The sequence below is a fragment of the Excalfactoria chinensis genome, chromosome 3, assembly GCF_039878825.1.
Source record: "Excalfactoria chinensis isolate bCotChi1 chromosome 3, bCotChi1.hap2, whole genome shotgun sequence".
In the NCBI taxonomy this organism is placed as follows: Eukaryota; Metazoa; Chordata; class Aves; order Galliformes; family Phasianidae; genus Excalfactoria; species Excalfactoria chinensis.
This window is the reverse complement of record NC_092827.1, coordinates 17,994,813-18,011,879: the sequence shown is the minus strand read 5'-3', so window position 1 is coordinate 18,011,879 and position 17,067 is coordinate 17,994,813. Positions and strand designations below refer to the sequence as shown.

The 17,067-nt window shown below is 38.7% G+C and overlaps 1 protein-coding gene across 2 annotated transcripts in view; it reads right to left on the bottom strand.

The window, feature by feature from the left end:
- The window catches only part of SH3YL1 (SH3 and SYLF domain containing 1), a 39,870-nt gene extending 22,872 nt beyond the window's left edge, over positions 1-16,998 (bottom strand). The window contains exons 1-5 of one of the 2 annotated variants that reach the window (XM_072332350.1): positions 16,899-16,998; positions 6,709-6,819; positions 5,665-5,778; positions 5,144-5,208; positions 2,057-2,169 (exon numbers count right to left, since the gene is read on the bottom strand). In XM_072332350.1, the coding sequence (XP_072188451.1) occupies positions 2,057-2,169; positions 5,144-5,208; positions 5,665-5,778; positions 6,709-6,819; position 16,899 (404 nt within the window). In that variant the 5' untranslated portion in view covers positions 16,900-16,998. Of the gene's footprint in view, positions 1-2,056; positions 2,170-5,143; positions 5,209-5,664; positions 5,779-6,708; positions 6,820-12,434; positions 12,558-16,898 lie in introns of those variants that run through there. The other variant, XM_072332351.1, reaches the window with a different exon arrangement.
- Positions 16,999-17,067: the final 69 nt, after the last annotated feature.

The window sequence follows — 17,067 nt, the reverse complement described above, 5'->3', positions numbered from 1 at the left end:
CTTCGGTTTTCATTTAAGACAGAAGCCAGGACAAAGTAATTAATTTTGGTAATAAGGTTTCCTCTGAAGCACTGAATAATGTCATCTCATAAGAATACTCTATATTAGACTTCCTCTTGCATTCAGAAGGCTAAAAAACTAACTAACCCAAACACAATGGTTTCAGAAGATGATTCAAAATTTCCAAGCCAGAACAATAATATAGATAAAAAAACTCCTGCTAGTTGCTTTTTTGAAATACTTGTCCAATAGCAAATTCCAAATTTTCCATAGATAGATTTGATACTGCTTAAATTTTTTTCTTAGCTCTAAAGAAATCCTTTTTATCACAGTAATCTAACTAGTTTTTGCCTCATCTACCTCTTGCAGAAGGAACTTTTTAATTCCTTTCCTTTTTCTTGTGGCCATTCATGCATTCAGAGACAGAATCGCCTCACTGTTTTCTTCTTTAGTCAGTACTTTAATCATTGCACGCAGATTATGTTTAAAAAGTTGTGATTGCATTTGTTGTAACCAGGAAATCTATCTTCCTTGATTTTATGATGCCCAAAGCATCAGAAGCATTAGAAGGCTGCAGCTAGGTGTCCCAAAGGCTTCTTTTCTCCAGGCTGAATATGCCAAGCTTCCTTAGCCTCACAGTTCACATGCTCCATGTCCCCTGCCATCTCAGTATCTCTTCACTGGAAGCACTCAAGGTTATACAGATCTTTCTTGTACTGCAGGGCCAAAACAAAACGTGATATTCTAGGCACAAGCTATGAACAGCCAACTGAAAGGGAAATAATCACTTTTCTTATCTTCTGATTACAATTCTGTGGATGCATCTCCCCATGCTGTTAGACATCTTTGTTATCATGACGCACTACTGACTAAACCTACTGTCCACCAGGATGCCACTGTCTTTCCAGTAGGTTGGCTACTCAGTCTGGCAGGCCCTGTCTACACAGTTGCTGAGGACTCACCTACCCAAGGTGTAGGACTCAGCCCTTGTCCTTGTTTAATTTCATGAGGTTTCGTGATGTAACTTTTCTCTATACAGTCTAGGTCCATCACTTTGTACTACCCTCCCTTGGTCCACATATTCATCTTATCAGAGGAACAAGCATCATCCTTTTATTTTGCTAGACATGATGACAAAACATCAGCAAAACTTTCATCATAAAAACAGAGGTATAAGGGGGGACATATTCTAAGAGAAGAAGCTGAGGCAACTGCGCTTGGTGAGACAGTGAAAGAGGGGAAAAAAAAAAAAAAGGGGACGTATCAGCAGCCTTCCAATTAAGGCAATTAAGAATATGATGCCAGGTTCTTCAAGTGGTGCATGGTGGAGAGACAAGATGTAATGGTCTTCAACTGAAGCAAGAAATGGTTTGACTGGATGTATAACAACTTTTCACTGAGTAGTGGAACATATGGCCCAGCGAGGCTAAGCAGAGGTTTTCATGATCCATTTGGAATAAAGGCATGAGCAACCTAATCTGCAGTCATAACAAACTTTGCTTTGAGCAGGAGGCTGGACTAGAGATCTCCGGAGGTCCCCCTTCCAAATTAAATTATTCTGTGATTATATCAACTCATCCTTCATAGTAGGCTAGCTTAATCACTTAAGCTTTAAAAGTAATTACTTGGTGTATTTTTTTTTATTTTTTTTTACTTACTGCCAGGCAGATCTCTGGTAACAAAGCACAGGCCCATAGATAAGTGAAAATAATAGTTTGCTATAGTACATCTGCTCCTCATTGAGCCTAGTCAAGCAATGTCTTACAAAATAAGAGCAAACCTTCCTCCCACCAATAAATGCCTTTATCATGGAAGGCAAAAAAAAACAACAAAAAACCAACAACAAAAATACCCAACCATTAAAAAGCAATAAATAACTAAAACAGTGTAACACTATATAACACTACAGAAACAATAAGGACCTGTCAACATTGAGGTTTGCAAAGACTGTTTTTTGAGATATTAGAGAAGTCCATGTTAATGTTTTTATAACTTAAGAAAAGAATATCTTCTGTATTTAGAACCCATCCATATTATGAAAGGATTTTACTCTCACCTCCCCAGAGGTCCAATTGCCACGGTAAGATTTCCTCCAAGTGTAAGATTCCCTCCTTTGGCAAAAGCTTCTACTGCTCTCTCATGATTCAATATTATTACTAAGTCTGAAACCTATAAAAACATCAAACAAAAGTACCATGCTTTTTAAGAAGAAAGTCTGAACTGCATGGGAGCAAAATCTGTTCAGTGGGAAAGTAGATAGTAGCAATGAAAATATTTCCTTCCCCATATGAAAAGCTACCTCCAAATGTATCAAGGTTTTAATTCAATCTAGAATCTGTCATCATCTCAGATAATTACTTGCATTCTTGCAAATAACCCTTTTGAAATTGTTTTCTGAATGAAATTATTTCTTTTTCTGCGAGAAGTGAAAAATCCTGTTACACGGTTTTTTACTCAATGCAATAAATACAGTTATATTAGAAACATGATTTTGATTCAAAATTTCCTTATTAACAACTTTTAATTTTATAAAGCTTTTGCAAATACTTTGAAGGCATTCTCAGAACTGAAGAGACCTCAGATTAAGAAAATTCATAACTGACTTAGTGGTAACAGCAAGAAAAAATAGTAAACAAAAATTACTTATTTATCTGCCAAAATATAAAACCAAAAAAAACCAAAAAAACAACAGGAGAACAACAGAAAGGATACTGCTTTTCTTATAATCGACAAAACTGTATTTTCTTGACAGAAAATCGGGATTCTGTAAGACTTCAATTTATGAGATGTAGCCAGTTTCTTCAAGAAACTATTGAGGGAAATAGTTGGAGAGAGAAGGTATTTTTGAAAGACACAAACACAAAATATAAGAAAAAAAATATGAGTGTTTTTTAAACACCATCTGGATTATGATACAGAATGTAGAGACAGAACTTCAACTACAACCCAGTAGATGCCTTTTGTCGTCAGTACCATAAAACTATAAGTCTCTTCATAAGTTACAATTATCCTATAATTTCTTTAGAAGAGGAAAAAAATTAGTTTTTCAACTCTTTTCCTTCAAAGATCATGATATCATAACTGAAAGCTTGTCAAACACATATGTATTAAAACAAAAAAAAAAAAGAGGTGAATTTGATGTTAAAGCCAGCACAGCAGACTGTTTCAGATTTCAACAAAGTAGACTGCTCTGTTTACTTTTTTCAACTTACCCCAAATTCCAAGCAGTGACAGCAGGGAATACAAGAGGAAATATCAGATTATTTACGAAACAGTGTCAGCCATAAGTATTACACACAGTGTAAGGGAGGCCTTTGTTATTAGCCTCTCATAACCTCCACCCCATCCCATACAAAAGGTATGACATGAACAGCTAATACAACAACTAGAGAAATCTGTGACTTCCTGTTGTTTAAAACCACCCATAAGTACAAACAATGATCATCATAGTATCATAGTATCGTGCGAGTTGGAAGGGACCTTAGAGATCACCGAGTCCAACTCCCGGGTTTCGAGCCCTCTGTGTAGTGAAGCGGCACTTCTACCCCCTAGCGCCACAGGGGGGATTCAAACCCGGGCCCTTCCGTGCCGCAAGCAGCACTTTATACCACTGCGCCACCGGGGGCACACAAATGATGTTAACTATGATCTCTCCTGTATGAATAAAATGCAAACAATTTCTACAAGGTTTAAGAACAAACTGCTGAAACATTGGTGAAATTGGAATCTGGGCTCCTAAGCAGCTCAGCTATCTTCGAAATTTCTCCTCTAACTTTACATTATAGAAGTAAGGAAACTATTTTTAAACGGAGTGACTACAATTTCAAATGAAGTGCATAATGCTCAGGGAAATAAATAAAAAAAATAATAATAAAAAAAGAATAAGTCCTCTTGGATATATCTTGTATATTTAAATCATTTTAGTAAATATCAGCAGTAAATGGCTATATTATCTCATATATCAGATGAAGATGATTACAGGAAAACTTTCACAGATTAATAAAGACATCTAATGAGTCTGTTTCATTTTCGCTAAAGGAGAAAATACAAACTAAAACCCCCTGGGGCACATCAAACAGTATTTTGCAATGTGTTTAGATCTTGCAGTCAGAAAAACCCTTGCAAAAATTATTAATTTTTTATTCACAGCATCTTTTTAGAAGTGCACAGTAATGACACCCAAGATCACATACTGAACTATCTGGATATTAAAAAAATACTTATCCATTACTCATTGTGTGAGTACCAGCTGACAAGTTGACAGGAGAGGGATAGCTGGTTACTTGTGTGGCACACACTGGGGGCTCTTATCTACATCCAGACCAGTTTTGCATGGATTCTTCTAAAGGAGAGCAAAATTCCCATAGCAAAAGATCTTGTTGGCAGCACACTGTTAAATTTGATTTTATTTAGGAATCAGCAAAAGCAAAGCTAAACAGAGAAAATAGCAGAATGGGGTTGGAAAGCAGAGAAGGAAAGAGGAAGACACATCAACAGATAATGGTGAAGAAGCTGTGATGAATAAGGCAAAAGTAGCAGCAGTGGATAATCAGAGATCAACAGGACTCCTCCTTGGATGTGCTGAAAGTTCCTCATTTAACTGTTTCTGCTGAATGGAAAATCATTTATTTTCTGTAGCAAGCTTCCAGAGTAAGTACCATCAGTTTTGGTGCTTTAACACTGAAGGGTGAAGTCAAGAATCATGGTTTGAGTAAGGGATGCATGATGTATATTGGCATTCTATACCTTCAGTTACTTTCACTGTTTGCTAGATGGAGTCCTTGTGCTCCTTAGCAAAGCATTTGATAAGCTATCAAATACTGTATACTTTCAGTTAATTCTAACTGACTTGAATTTTCTCCAAGAGAGAAGATCTGTCTGTTCTAACAAATCAAGCAAACAGCTATTAAATCACTTATTTCCATTTAAATCTCTCCAAACAATTAAATTAATAAGATTAAAACTCCACATTCTGTTTGGATTGCATATATGGACCTTAAAAAAGTGTTGTTTTTTTTCTTTCATCTTCTCAGAAAAACAGATCTCACTATCTCACCAACATTTACATCTTTTTTCGATGCATTTAATTGCTTGGAAAAAAAAAAAATGTAATCAAACAAGTACTTCAAATGCAAAATCATACCTCAATTCCAATTTCAAATCCACCACCAAGGCCAGCAATTCCTATTGCAGAAGGAGCAGACCAGGCTGCCAAACAAAACAAAAATTACAGAAGCATTACCACACATTACAAGAAATGCTCATCTAATTATTACAGTTCAAAATCACTAGCAACTACTTAAAACCATGTTCATGACAACTAGAACACAATCATCAGACACTAGTTTATCCCAGTAAAAAGAATGCAAGACATACAAATCCTCATTTAAACAAATATCTATGTTATAAATTATCTGGCATACAGCTGTGCATTACTAAGTATAATTCATTTTCCTAATGAATTTCAAACTATATGTTGTCATATTTCATCCTTTTCTACAAAGATACTGACAGCATTCAGTCAAAAGCAGGTGTAACATTCTGAAAACAGCTTTCTAATCGGACATTTTCATATGCATACATGTGTGTGTATGCATGTGTGCTTGTGTGCATTTTAAAGCTTTTAATTCTCCCATGAAGTACAAAAGGAAAATATCCACTTACTGCCATTAGGAAGACGAGCTAATACAATTCCACTTCCACCTCGAGCAGTCACCAAAAATCCAGCTTTGATAACAGACAAGACTGCAAGGCCTTTGGCTTTAGCTATAACATGGGCTGAAACAGCAGAATTATTTATTCAAAACCTTGTCAGAGTTCAAAGGAAAGGGAAAATAAAATTCTGCATTTAACAATTTTGAACGCATAGAAGTCAAATAATTAAAGCAAAAGCTTAAAGAAAACTGAACTAATCATGACACCTCCATTCCACAGTCAACTACAAAACTGGGTGCACTGATTAGCTCATACAGAATTAGCATGCTTATTGCCATGAATACTATGTGTGAGGACCCTTAGCAAGGCAATAAGGCAGTAAATAGTTGATATTCATGGCTCTACTGAATTTTGGAGGAGTGAAGCCTGAATTTAAATCACAGTGACACACATCAGTCTAATCAGTTTACATCATTAGGCAGTGTTTTTGTCAAGTAAAATGTCATCATTCTGAAAGTCTTATTACAGGCCTTCTGGAACATAATAGATATAAATTCAAAGCCACAACTAGCAATACCTAGGCAAAACAGAGAATAACAATTGCAAAAATAAGGAGAACAGAAGTACATAAACGTGTTTAACCATTATCAAAGTAGAAATGTACCCTGATATCTTCAACTAATTTTTATCTAATTAATTCTAATAAACACAGATGTTTGAAAACTACAGCTACTATTCAAGGTTCTCCTTAAGAATGGATATTCACATGGTGAACAAGAGACAGCCCAGAGAGGGGCTTTCCTGTGCAAACAGCTTCCTGTGGCTGGCTATAAACACGCAGAAGGTTTCTCTCAGTAAGCAATGTCTGCCTAGAACCCAGCAAACTGAACACCTTCACTTCCAAAACATTTTCAGAGAAGTTACAACAGTCCAGTTCTTCACTCCTCTCTGAATTAACGCTCAATGAAAACAGAGGGCATCAATAAAGAGATGGATTTCAACAGAGGGGAGAACTGGAGGTTTGAGTTGAATCATAACATTTCCTTTACTCACGAGGTATGATTTTATCAGGTCCATTTCTGGAAGTTATTTCTGTAAATTCTCGTAATATTTTAGCTGCCTTTTTAGCTTCTGACTTCAAGTTGGAAGGTATAGGGTTATTCACTGTAAAACACAAAAGAAATAACTATCATCAGTTCAGGAAAGCACAAAAATAAACCATTTTAACTCTATGGAAAATCTGGCCCATTTCAGACCAGAAGACTTCCTTTAGCTATCTACTTTCTGTTGAAGTGTCTTGCTGTCTGGAGGTATGAACACCCACCGTTTGCAAGTTTATCAGCAACAAAGTTTTCAAGTAATATATGCACGTAGTGTTAGACCAAAGATCCACCTATCATAGTATCATAGTATCGTGCGAGTTGGAAGGGACCTTAGAGATCATCGAGTCCAACTCCCAATCTATCCTCATGTTTCATCTCTGAAAAGAACTCACTAAAACAGTCCAACAAAATGTCACTGTTCTTCAATTCAGAAAAGCACTAAAAAGAAAACTAAACAATTCTGTAGAGAAGCAACTTGCAGTCAAGAGTGACCTAGGTTTTATTCAGTTGGTATTCCCCACCATTCATTCACCTCCTCACTCTGGGCAATCTTCCCACTCAAAAGCTATGGAGGTGAAAAGACTAAATACATTTTGAGATTAAGTCAATGAAGCCTGGAGAACAAGTCTGCTCTTAATAAGCAAGGCACTCAATGGCAAGTTGGCAGCCTTTCCTGACTAGAACAGGAATTACAGATGTACTATAATGATGATAACAATTATTTGCAATATGTTTTTATTTAGTTTTGCGATATGTTTTTAAATAGCGCTTCCGCTGTGCTAATCACGCGGGGGCGATTTGAGAATAGGTTTTTGAGAGTGCCAAAAAAAACATTAATTTTTTGTGTATATCTGTAGTTCCATTTTCAGTAGACATAGATATGTTCCCTGCAAATTTTCAAATGGAATGTGCAGTTTCAATCAGACATTCAACTCAAAAATTTGATCATGTCACCTTAATAGACATTTACAAGCCCTCTTTCACCACAGAAAGATATCCCTTGGTTCACAATCATGTTATTCATGTCACTGAGTTTTGGTAACACACACACATGCAAACTGTTTTCAAGGATGAAGTGCAGGGAGGGCAAAGTTTAATGAAAAATCACAGACAAGCACCTTGAAACTCACAAAGAATTGCAGCCACTTCCACTGAACCAGACTGATGAATGAGTTTCACAAATCCAAGGTTAAATATTCCACCAGTTTTATGGGTTTGTTGCGCTCTTTTTAAAAATATTCTAATATATACACATAAAATAAGTTTGTTACTTACACACGTTAAATATATATTTTATATGTGGCCCAAGGTAATTCCTCTTTACTCAGTGCAGCCCAAGTAACCCATGCTCCAGTACGTTGTCTAAGCAAGTAAAGAGACTTGCAAATTAAGAGATTTTGACAGCTGAAATTCTATAGTAACCTACACTGCAAAACCTTGTAGTGACACCTGGTTTTGTAAAAATGCAGCAGGTACAACACAGGAGAGTTTTACAGACAGAAATCACCACAATGTTGAGCAAAAAATAGCACTCTCTGGGAATAAAGGGAAACAAGATGGAATGCAACAGACTAATATGTATTGACAGCAGATGGAAGACATGCAAATTTGGTCTTCTAATCCCTTGTTTGCATTCAGAAAGTTAGGACAATGGTGCAGTCCTCACTTGTCTCCACACAAAGTGAAGGTCTAAACTCTAAGAACCTTTCAGAGTTTCAGAAAAAAGTGATAGGCACGTGCAGTTCTCTCAGGATGCTATGGCACTAAAATCCTATACCAGTTTGCAAGAGTTGAGAGCAATTGCGTCTTCCCTGGCTCGCTTGGCCGGAACTGGCTGCACCAACCACAGCAAGAGAGGGCAGCTCAGCCCCAGCAAAACGTAAAAGGATAATTGCTTTTGGTAGATCAGCAAACTAGATTAAAGCAAATGTCTCCATTACTTCTGCTGTTTGCACCTGACATTACCATTTCAAGGGCAGAGGTGAAATAGTACAAGCATGTTGTAAGAGAAAAACAGGGTTTTTGATTTTGTAGAGAAAAAACACTGAGTCAGTCACGAAAAACATATTACACCACCATTCCTCCTATGAAATAAAAAATAGCAGTTTTCACATAGTATAAGTTATAATTCGTAAGTAATGTTGCAATACAATGCATGTGCATTTGCATACTCGGGTGAATACTTCTGCACGTGGTGTATTTTTTAAGTTCTTAGATCTTGATTTTACTTAATCTTCACAAGACGCACATTTCATGGTATTTTAATCTTATTCAACAATAAGAACTAAATGGAAGATATGGTTCATTTTAACAGTGGTAAAATGGACAGCTGCCTGTCTGGCCCTGAAGGACTCTTAGCAAAGTCATTAAGCCTTTACGAAACTAACATGTGCACTGACAACTGGAAAAGAAAAACCTGATGGAGCAAAAGCAAGCAATATCTAGATTTTAGTATGTAGAGAAATAATAGAGAAATAAAAGTAACCTCTCTGCTCCCTTTACAGTTCTTTATATTTATAAACATTCCCTCTGTCACCTTGTTTCTCTCTGACCAACCCAGATTTTGTAGGAACATCTCCAATCTGTTTCTTGTTAGTTCCATGGAGGGGAAAAAAAAATCAAACCAACCACACTCGTATTTCAAGCATATTAGAAGAGAAACAGTTCTCTTTAATCCTCCCTCATGCATCTCCATTGACAAAAAATTGGGTGTTCTCAGATCTAAAATTCTGTAAACAGAAGTTTAAAAAAGAAGAAGAAAAAAAAAATCACTTCCAGTTTTCCACACAATGTTTCAGATTCAGAATTGCTTCATAAGGATATGGTTACCAGAAAAAAAGTGTGCATGACCATGTTCCTATAATAGTTACTATTAGTTATTATTTAATTGAAGACAATTTGAAGCTGAACTTCATGAGCCAGCAAAAATAATATTGCTACTACCTCACAGTCTCTTCAATTCATCCAGTCATATCCTGTAACAGTAAGCTATTCCCACTCTCAAAAATCCATGAGAACCACCACTATCCCCTTGTACATTTGTTGCATACATCAGTATTGCTTCTGCATCATCTGAGTATCAACAAGAATTCAAGCATGCATTGTTCTTTGCTTTTTCCTGCCTTGCTACAGACTGGAGTAATACAGGATTATTTTTCTGGACACAGAAATATCAGGAGGGTTTGAAAACGTTCAGCCAGAACGGTGCCCATGGGCCAGAATAATGCACTGTTAGAAGTGGGCTGAGACTCCTAGATCACACTAGAAACAGGGAGGGGAAGAAAGGAAAAGGCTGAATGTGCCAGCTGAAGAGCTGGTTCTTACAGAGGAGGGCTACAAATGAGATTGATTTACATCCAGACTTCAATTTAGACAACAGGAGATGCAAAATTTAAAGGACTTTTCTTTTGGCAAGGAAGCAAAGCACAGAAAGGTTTTAATCAATAAGTCAACTGATTAAACACTTTCAGTGCTGAAAACCCAGAGTTAGTCAGAATGACTCCTGGGTCTTAAGGAAATCATAACTTCCTTAAAAAGACAACCAACAAATCCACACCCTGACCTCAACTGTGGATAATATGATGCTTGATGAAGTGTGGCTGGATGCCAGTGCCACAGCCAAAGAAATCTGGTATTTTATCACTGGGAGAAGAAGGAGAACTGGCTCACCCTCTTAGGCTATGCCACACTCAAAATTCTGTTGGCAGATACAAGATAAAGGCACGGACAACAATTAACCTACAAAATATTGTGTTTATAAGCTAAATATATAGTGTAGGTGAGGTCTCACTCTTACAATCTATTAGTTTCATTAAAATTTGTCCAAGGCCAAAGAACATTAAGCATTTCTCATTAAAAAACAAAACAAAAGCACAAAAATAAGGGGAAAATCACACATAGATGATCCAAAGATAGCTAAAAATCTGTGGCAGTTTGTACTATAGGATACTTTGCCCCCAAATATAATAGAAATACAATGACTAAAGACTACAGTGAAAGTTAGTTATAAAATCGTGATTCCACTGATTTTAATTGCTCTGGGAACAGTCAGAACCATAACTGGGATTTTTGTGACATCAAAAATAGTTAAAATTTCTCTTCACTTATCGAGTTGCCCTCTTTCTCAAGCTTACATTGTGATTTGAATAGTACAATTATTTCCTAAAAACCTAAACACTGCAATACTTCGTTGGAAGACAGAAGTTATAGAAATATCTGCTCTTTATTACAAGTACCGTATGAAATATTTAGAAGCAAGCAGCAGCTCCATGCTCAGTTCATCCCACAGTAACATAAGGAATAATATTGTACCACTGTCTTAACTATTAGCTTTTAAGTATGCATATATAATTGTCTGCTTTGTATTCATCCAATGCTCAGGAAAGAGGTAACGAGAAGCAATAAGACAATAATATCTATCAGGAGGATATACTGAGTGATGGGTTCGGAATGCCGTGACCAGCAAATGCTCAGCTGGGAGCAAGCTTCATTTACACTGCTGCGTGTTGCTGAGGGGAGAAGATACTGAGCATATGTGAGTCAGCAACACAAACCTCATGGGGGAATATCGCACCAAAACTGATTAACTGCTTAATTTGTAAGCTGATGAGGCAAGTGCGTCAGCCTCTAATTTACATTCTGACTAACAGTAATAAATGTGTTGGCTGAACATTTTGGTGAAATTATCTGAGCAAGGTGTAATAAAGAATAAATAAAGTCTTTTTACTTAAAAGCTAGAACTAATTCTGATATAATCAAAATTCTGCTGAATATGAAGATGAAATAAAGCTTGCTGGCATTATAAGAACCCGAACATCAAAAATACAGTTTCAGAGAAGACTGATGACAAAATGGAGACAATGACTAGCATGCATATTTCATATATCTATTGTGCATGTATACATGAGCTTTGAAGTACTTTTGCAGAAGTAGTTTTTAATTTTTTGTTCCAACAAGAAAGAAATAATGGGAACACCTTGCACAAGTCTAGGGCAGCAATTCAGTCTTTATTTTTGCTTCACTAAGAAGTTCAGAAACAGCAAAACATTAAAGAACAGCTAATTTGCAAACACCAACGTTACAGCAGTAGCATCAACTTCCACAAGCAAGTAGGAACAAAGAATGATTAAAAGCATTCATAAACATGAGAACTAACACAGTCAAGAAAGGTTAAAGACAAACGCTTCATGGGATTAAGGAACCTGAAAAGCAAGACCAGTGACCTTCTCCAGTGCTGGAGAAGAGCCTAAACAAGAGATTTCAACTCAGCGTTACAATTAGAAAGACGTAATTTTGGTTTCATAAACATGAAACATTGTGGTACTGTGGCAGCCTCCTTGAGTCTTGTGGGATCCATCTGGTAGTGGAAATCCTTCAGCAACGTGCAAGACATGCCCTGTATGCATTTTGCCTAACCAAAGAAGAAGTGAGGTAGACTTAGAGCAGCAGCCAATTGGCAAGTTTTAATCAGCAGACTATAAAATGCATCTCTGTCCAGCCTCCCTCTATTTAATACTTGCAGCACTGAAAGCCAACAATTGACAGCAAAGATTAGATAGATGACAAAAAAAATATCTGTGAAGTCCAAGGAACTGTTGCTAGAAGCTGAAAGAGAACCTGTAGGCAAAAGATTGAATACAATAAAGGTAATAATTACCACCTTCAGCTGGGACTTACTGTGTTCCAGCTGTCAGCACCTGAGTGCCATGCTTCTCATTCTGGAGCCAAGGACAGGCAGTCACTGCTTCCATGAGACATCAAAGCTCATGAGAGAGGAATGCTAGAGAACTTACATATCCTACTGCAAAGCACTGCTGGTATGGCAGAAGGATTCTAAGGAAGCAGTCCCAGGGAATGAGAAAGTAGCAATCACTGACAGTAGCAATCATACCAATTGAGTATGTTGCACGATTTTCCAGAAGCTTCTGACAGAACAGTAAAGGAGACAAAATAAGACAGAAAACACATCATGGATGGCGATGAAAACAAAGTTCAAGAGGAGAAAACAGGTTGTCTGCACAATGAAGCCTGATCCCACACAACTGTATCACACTCTTTACCATTTGGATTCCTGAAATTTTACCAAGTTTCATACAGTGCTGTTCCTCACCAAGGCTGGTACAAGTGCTTTGCACTCTGGCAGGGTACCTGTATGCCAGAAAGAACCAGGTGACCTTGCAGAGCAGCAGCTGAGCTGCACTAAAACTGGACTCTAATGTGCACCTTCACAGCCGTGAGAGGTTTTGTACTATCTAATTTAATGTAAATAATCTTCTTTTCCTCCCCATACCGGATAGCTGGAAGTATTTATACCTGTTAGTTACATCAGTATGATTACTGTCATGTAGGGAGCCCAAAATACAAGGTTTTCAGTTAGAAATCCCTGCTAGCACAGACAATCTAGTCTAACTTTTCTGACTTTGCTGTCAATTATGTACATACTCCCACAGCACAGGAGACCAATGTTTTTTTCATATGGAATCTCCGCTTTGTTAATGCTAGAAAAATGCGTACACAGAAATGAAAGATTCACCATCTGCATATTTTTTTATGACTGCTCTCAAAGCGAAAAGGACTTAACTGATCCAAACAGGAACTGTAACAGTTGGTAATTTTATGGGTTCTCAGTCCTCAACCTCACTTTCAATTACCTATTTCCTTGAGAAAGTCTATGAGGTAGAACAACTTAGGGGAAAGAAAAGATATGCAGCACCATGCATTTATCAAAAGCATTTGATGAGTTTGGTCCCCAGCAGTTTTTTTTTACTGAAGACACTTTGGAGTATTCCTAATTTATCTCTACAGGGATGAATTTTCTCCTGCATGTTGGGATGTGTGATTAATACAAAGATACCGACATAGCTGAACAAGGCGCTTTAAAGAAAGATGTGTTTACTCTGCATATACAAGATGTTTTAATTAGATTAAGGTTCCTTTAAGGAACTGAGGTATGCGAATACAGTCACCAACTGCCAGAGGCACAGGTGAGTCAGATGATCTCTTCTGAGAAGCATACAAAACATCTGGTCACCTGCATGGGAGGCACAGCAAAGGAATAGCTTTCAAGCCTTCAAAACACCCCCCTAGAAATGGCAAGGATGCTAAAACTCTAACTTCAGCTGAGTTGTAATCTTGGCACCAGGAGAATAACTGCAAAGGCAGGGGGAAGAAATCAACGCACCTACCAATAAACTCAACATATTATTATCTCACAAGTAATACAGGTCTCGCTACATTTGAAAAAGCTATTTACAGTAAACATAATCAATACAAAATCTTTCTAACTTGCTAGATGGTATCCACTGTGTTCCTAAAAGTGAATAATTGGAACAAAGATGACCAGTTACAGTAAGCTACTTCAAGTTTGTAGATTTGAGATGCATGATGATCTTGAACCAGTGTTTTAAAAACAAAACAGAATGCTTCAATGAGTCGTTCAAGGCAAACAGACAAGAAATACAAGAGGGAAAATGAAAGCAAAAACAACAAAAAAAGTATTAGCATGACAACTGCTCATCAGGTCTGTCAAGGTGTTTAAAGACAACAAAGAATGAGATCCATTTCTCATCTCAGGAGCAGAAGAAAGCTAAGCTGCTAGGAGAGTTTATGTTTCGTAATGTGGTTTTTGCAGAGTAAATGCTTAGATGTGAAATATGAGACAATGCCATTCAGACAGATACACCATTGGAATAGAAAGAAAATGCACAGTATGTGGATAGTAAAAAGTTTATATAAATTATCATTTTCTATAAAATACCACATAGTGGTATGTCTCAATATTGTAGTTTAGGATTGATGTGAGGCTAATAAATTATCTGTCAACAGTAGAAAATCCACCCTTCTTAGCATCACTGAACACGTTATACTCATGCAAAGTTAGCATCAATAAATCATCAGTTTTAAGCCACTAAAGTTGGAGACATTGTATGAGCACTACAACACCAAGTCAATACCAAGCTTTTCAGTTTAGAATATCCAGAAGGATCAGGCACTGGAAAAGGCCAGAAAAAGAATTATGTTCCACATAGAGTGTTAAACATCAACTTAAAAGCCAGTCATACATATACAAAACAATTCTACTGTCCTCAAATGAAGCTAAAACAGCCCAAGACATGAATGGATTCACCTTTCAGGTGATAAAGAAATGATAGTTTATACAAAGACAGTAACAAGTCTCCATTTTCAAGAATATAGACAGTGGAATGCACTACAACAAGCACCAAAGGTACAGTTACCTTGGGGGCTGTCTGAGACTAAACAGTGAAATCTTCCAAGAATTTATGCAACAAGAATCACAGGCTTTTGTGCAAAACGTCACCGCACCTATCCACCATGCCATCCAAGCCTTAGCCTATAGCAGAAACCCTGTTTGCAAGTCTTTCAAACACAGTTATTGTAATACGTTTGATGTGTCAACAGTCAGTACCAGAGGGGTTGGGCACTGTCCACCAAGCAAGATAAGTAGCATAACCAAAGGTAAAGCAGAACTAGGAACTTAGCTCTGCCATTTTCCCCTTCATGTTAAATACAAGACTTAGCATGCTATGCTAGAAAGGAAAGGCCTAAACTGAATAGCAGTTTAGTTTTGCTAACCCTATTTTAAATAACTAAGAATAAACTTCAAGGCAATCTAAGGTGCTAAGCAAGTACACTAACTTAACTAAAACAAAGTTGTGCTTTTAAGAACAAAATCCCAAGCCCCATCCTGTTTACCTTCTCACCAGGGACAGAAGAACAGAGGGAACAAACACTTGGTAGCCTACAGCTGCCCCTCACCTTCCCCCACAATGTGCACTGCACAACTGCCCCATATGCTACAGTAGCAATCCAGGAGAAAAAAATATATATATTTGGGTACCTTAACAAAATATATATTCCAGATATTTCCTGCAGAAAGCACTACTGATAGTCAAACTGGACATCATCCAGATTTGGCTCTGGGCAGCCTGGTCTAGTGACCCTGTACATAGCAGGAGGGTTGAAACTAGATGACCATTGTGGTCCTTTTCAACCCAGTTCATTCTATGATTCTCTGATCATCCTGCCCCTTGTTTCCCCTTTCTGTATATAACTCTGTTCCCTATGAGCACAGAATCATAGTTCACAACAGAAGGGACCCAATAAAAGTAATCTAGTCCAACTCCCCTACAGTAAACGGGAACACCGACAGCCAGATGACACTGTTCACAGCCCTGTCCATCCTGACTGTGGATGTCTCCAGAAACAGGGCATCCACCACCTCTCTGTGCAATCTGCTCCAGTGCCTCAGCACTTACACTAAAAATCTTTATATCCAGTCTAAATCTGCTCTCTTTTAGTTTGAAACCATTTCCCCTTGTCCTATCCCAAGAGAGCCTGCTGAAAAGCCTCTCCCCCTCTTACAGCCCCCCTTTATATACTGGAAGGCCGTGATTCTGATTCTGCAGTACCTTCTCTAATAGGTCAAACCTTGGGGAACAGTTCAGACAGCGGGGACCTACGATGACCATCAGCTCCAAAGCGCTCACTTCCATGCACAATCCCAGTTTTCCACAACCAACAGGTACACGGGCAGGAAATCTATTGCTGATGTTGACCACTTCAAGACACTTTAAGAAAGCAGAAATAAAGACACTCGGCACTGCTGGGTGTACGCTACATGGCCGAGCTGCATGTAAGCAGGACAAGGTGCTGGTCTCGCCCTGCAGACTCAAGGGAGGCTGCGCCCACACCCAGGCGGTGTCACAGCCCCGTCTGGCTCCTACACCGTGCATTCCTCACACCTGCATGGTGCTGAGTGTGCGGGAAAGGCAATAACTGATCTGGAATCACAGAATCTTCTGAGTTGGAAAGGACCCTTAAAGGCCATCCAGCCCAACCCCTCTGCAACGAACAGAGACACCGACAGCCAGATCAAATGCTCACAGCGCCATCCAGCCTGACCTCGGGTGTCCGCCGGAACGGGGCACGCACCACCCCTCAGCACAGCCTGCTCCAGTCCCTCACCACTTTAATCGTAAAAGAAACCCCAACAACTTCTCGACACCCAATCGACGGCCGCAGCCCTGAGGGCCACCCGGCACCTCCCGACCCCGCAGCCGTCCCGTGGGCTCGCTGCCCAGCACGGGGGGCTCGTCCGGCGCCGACCCCGCGGATACTCACTGCTGCCGGCCCCGGCCTCGCCCCGCTCTGCTCAGCGCCGGGGCGGCCCACGCCGAGCGGCACACCTGCGGCAGGTGAGGCGGGCGGGGCTGAGACGGCCGTCCACCGCCTGCCTGCCCGTAGTGATTACCGCCGCGCCCGCCCGCCCTCGTAGTTTTTCAGGGTTTAC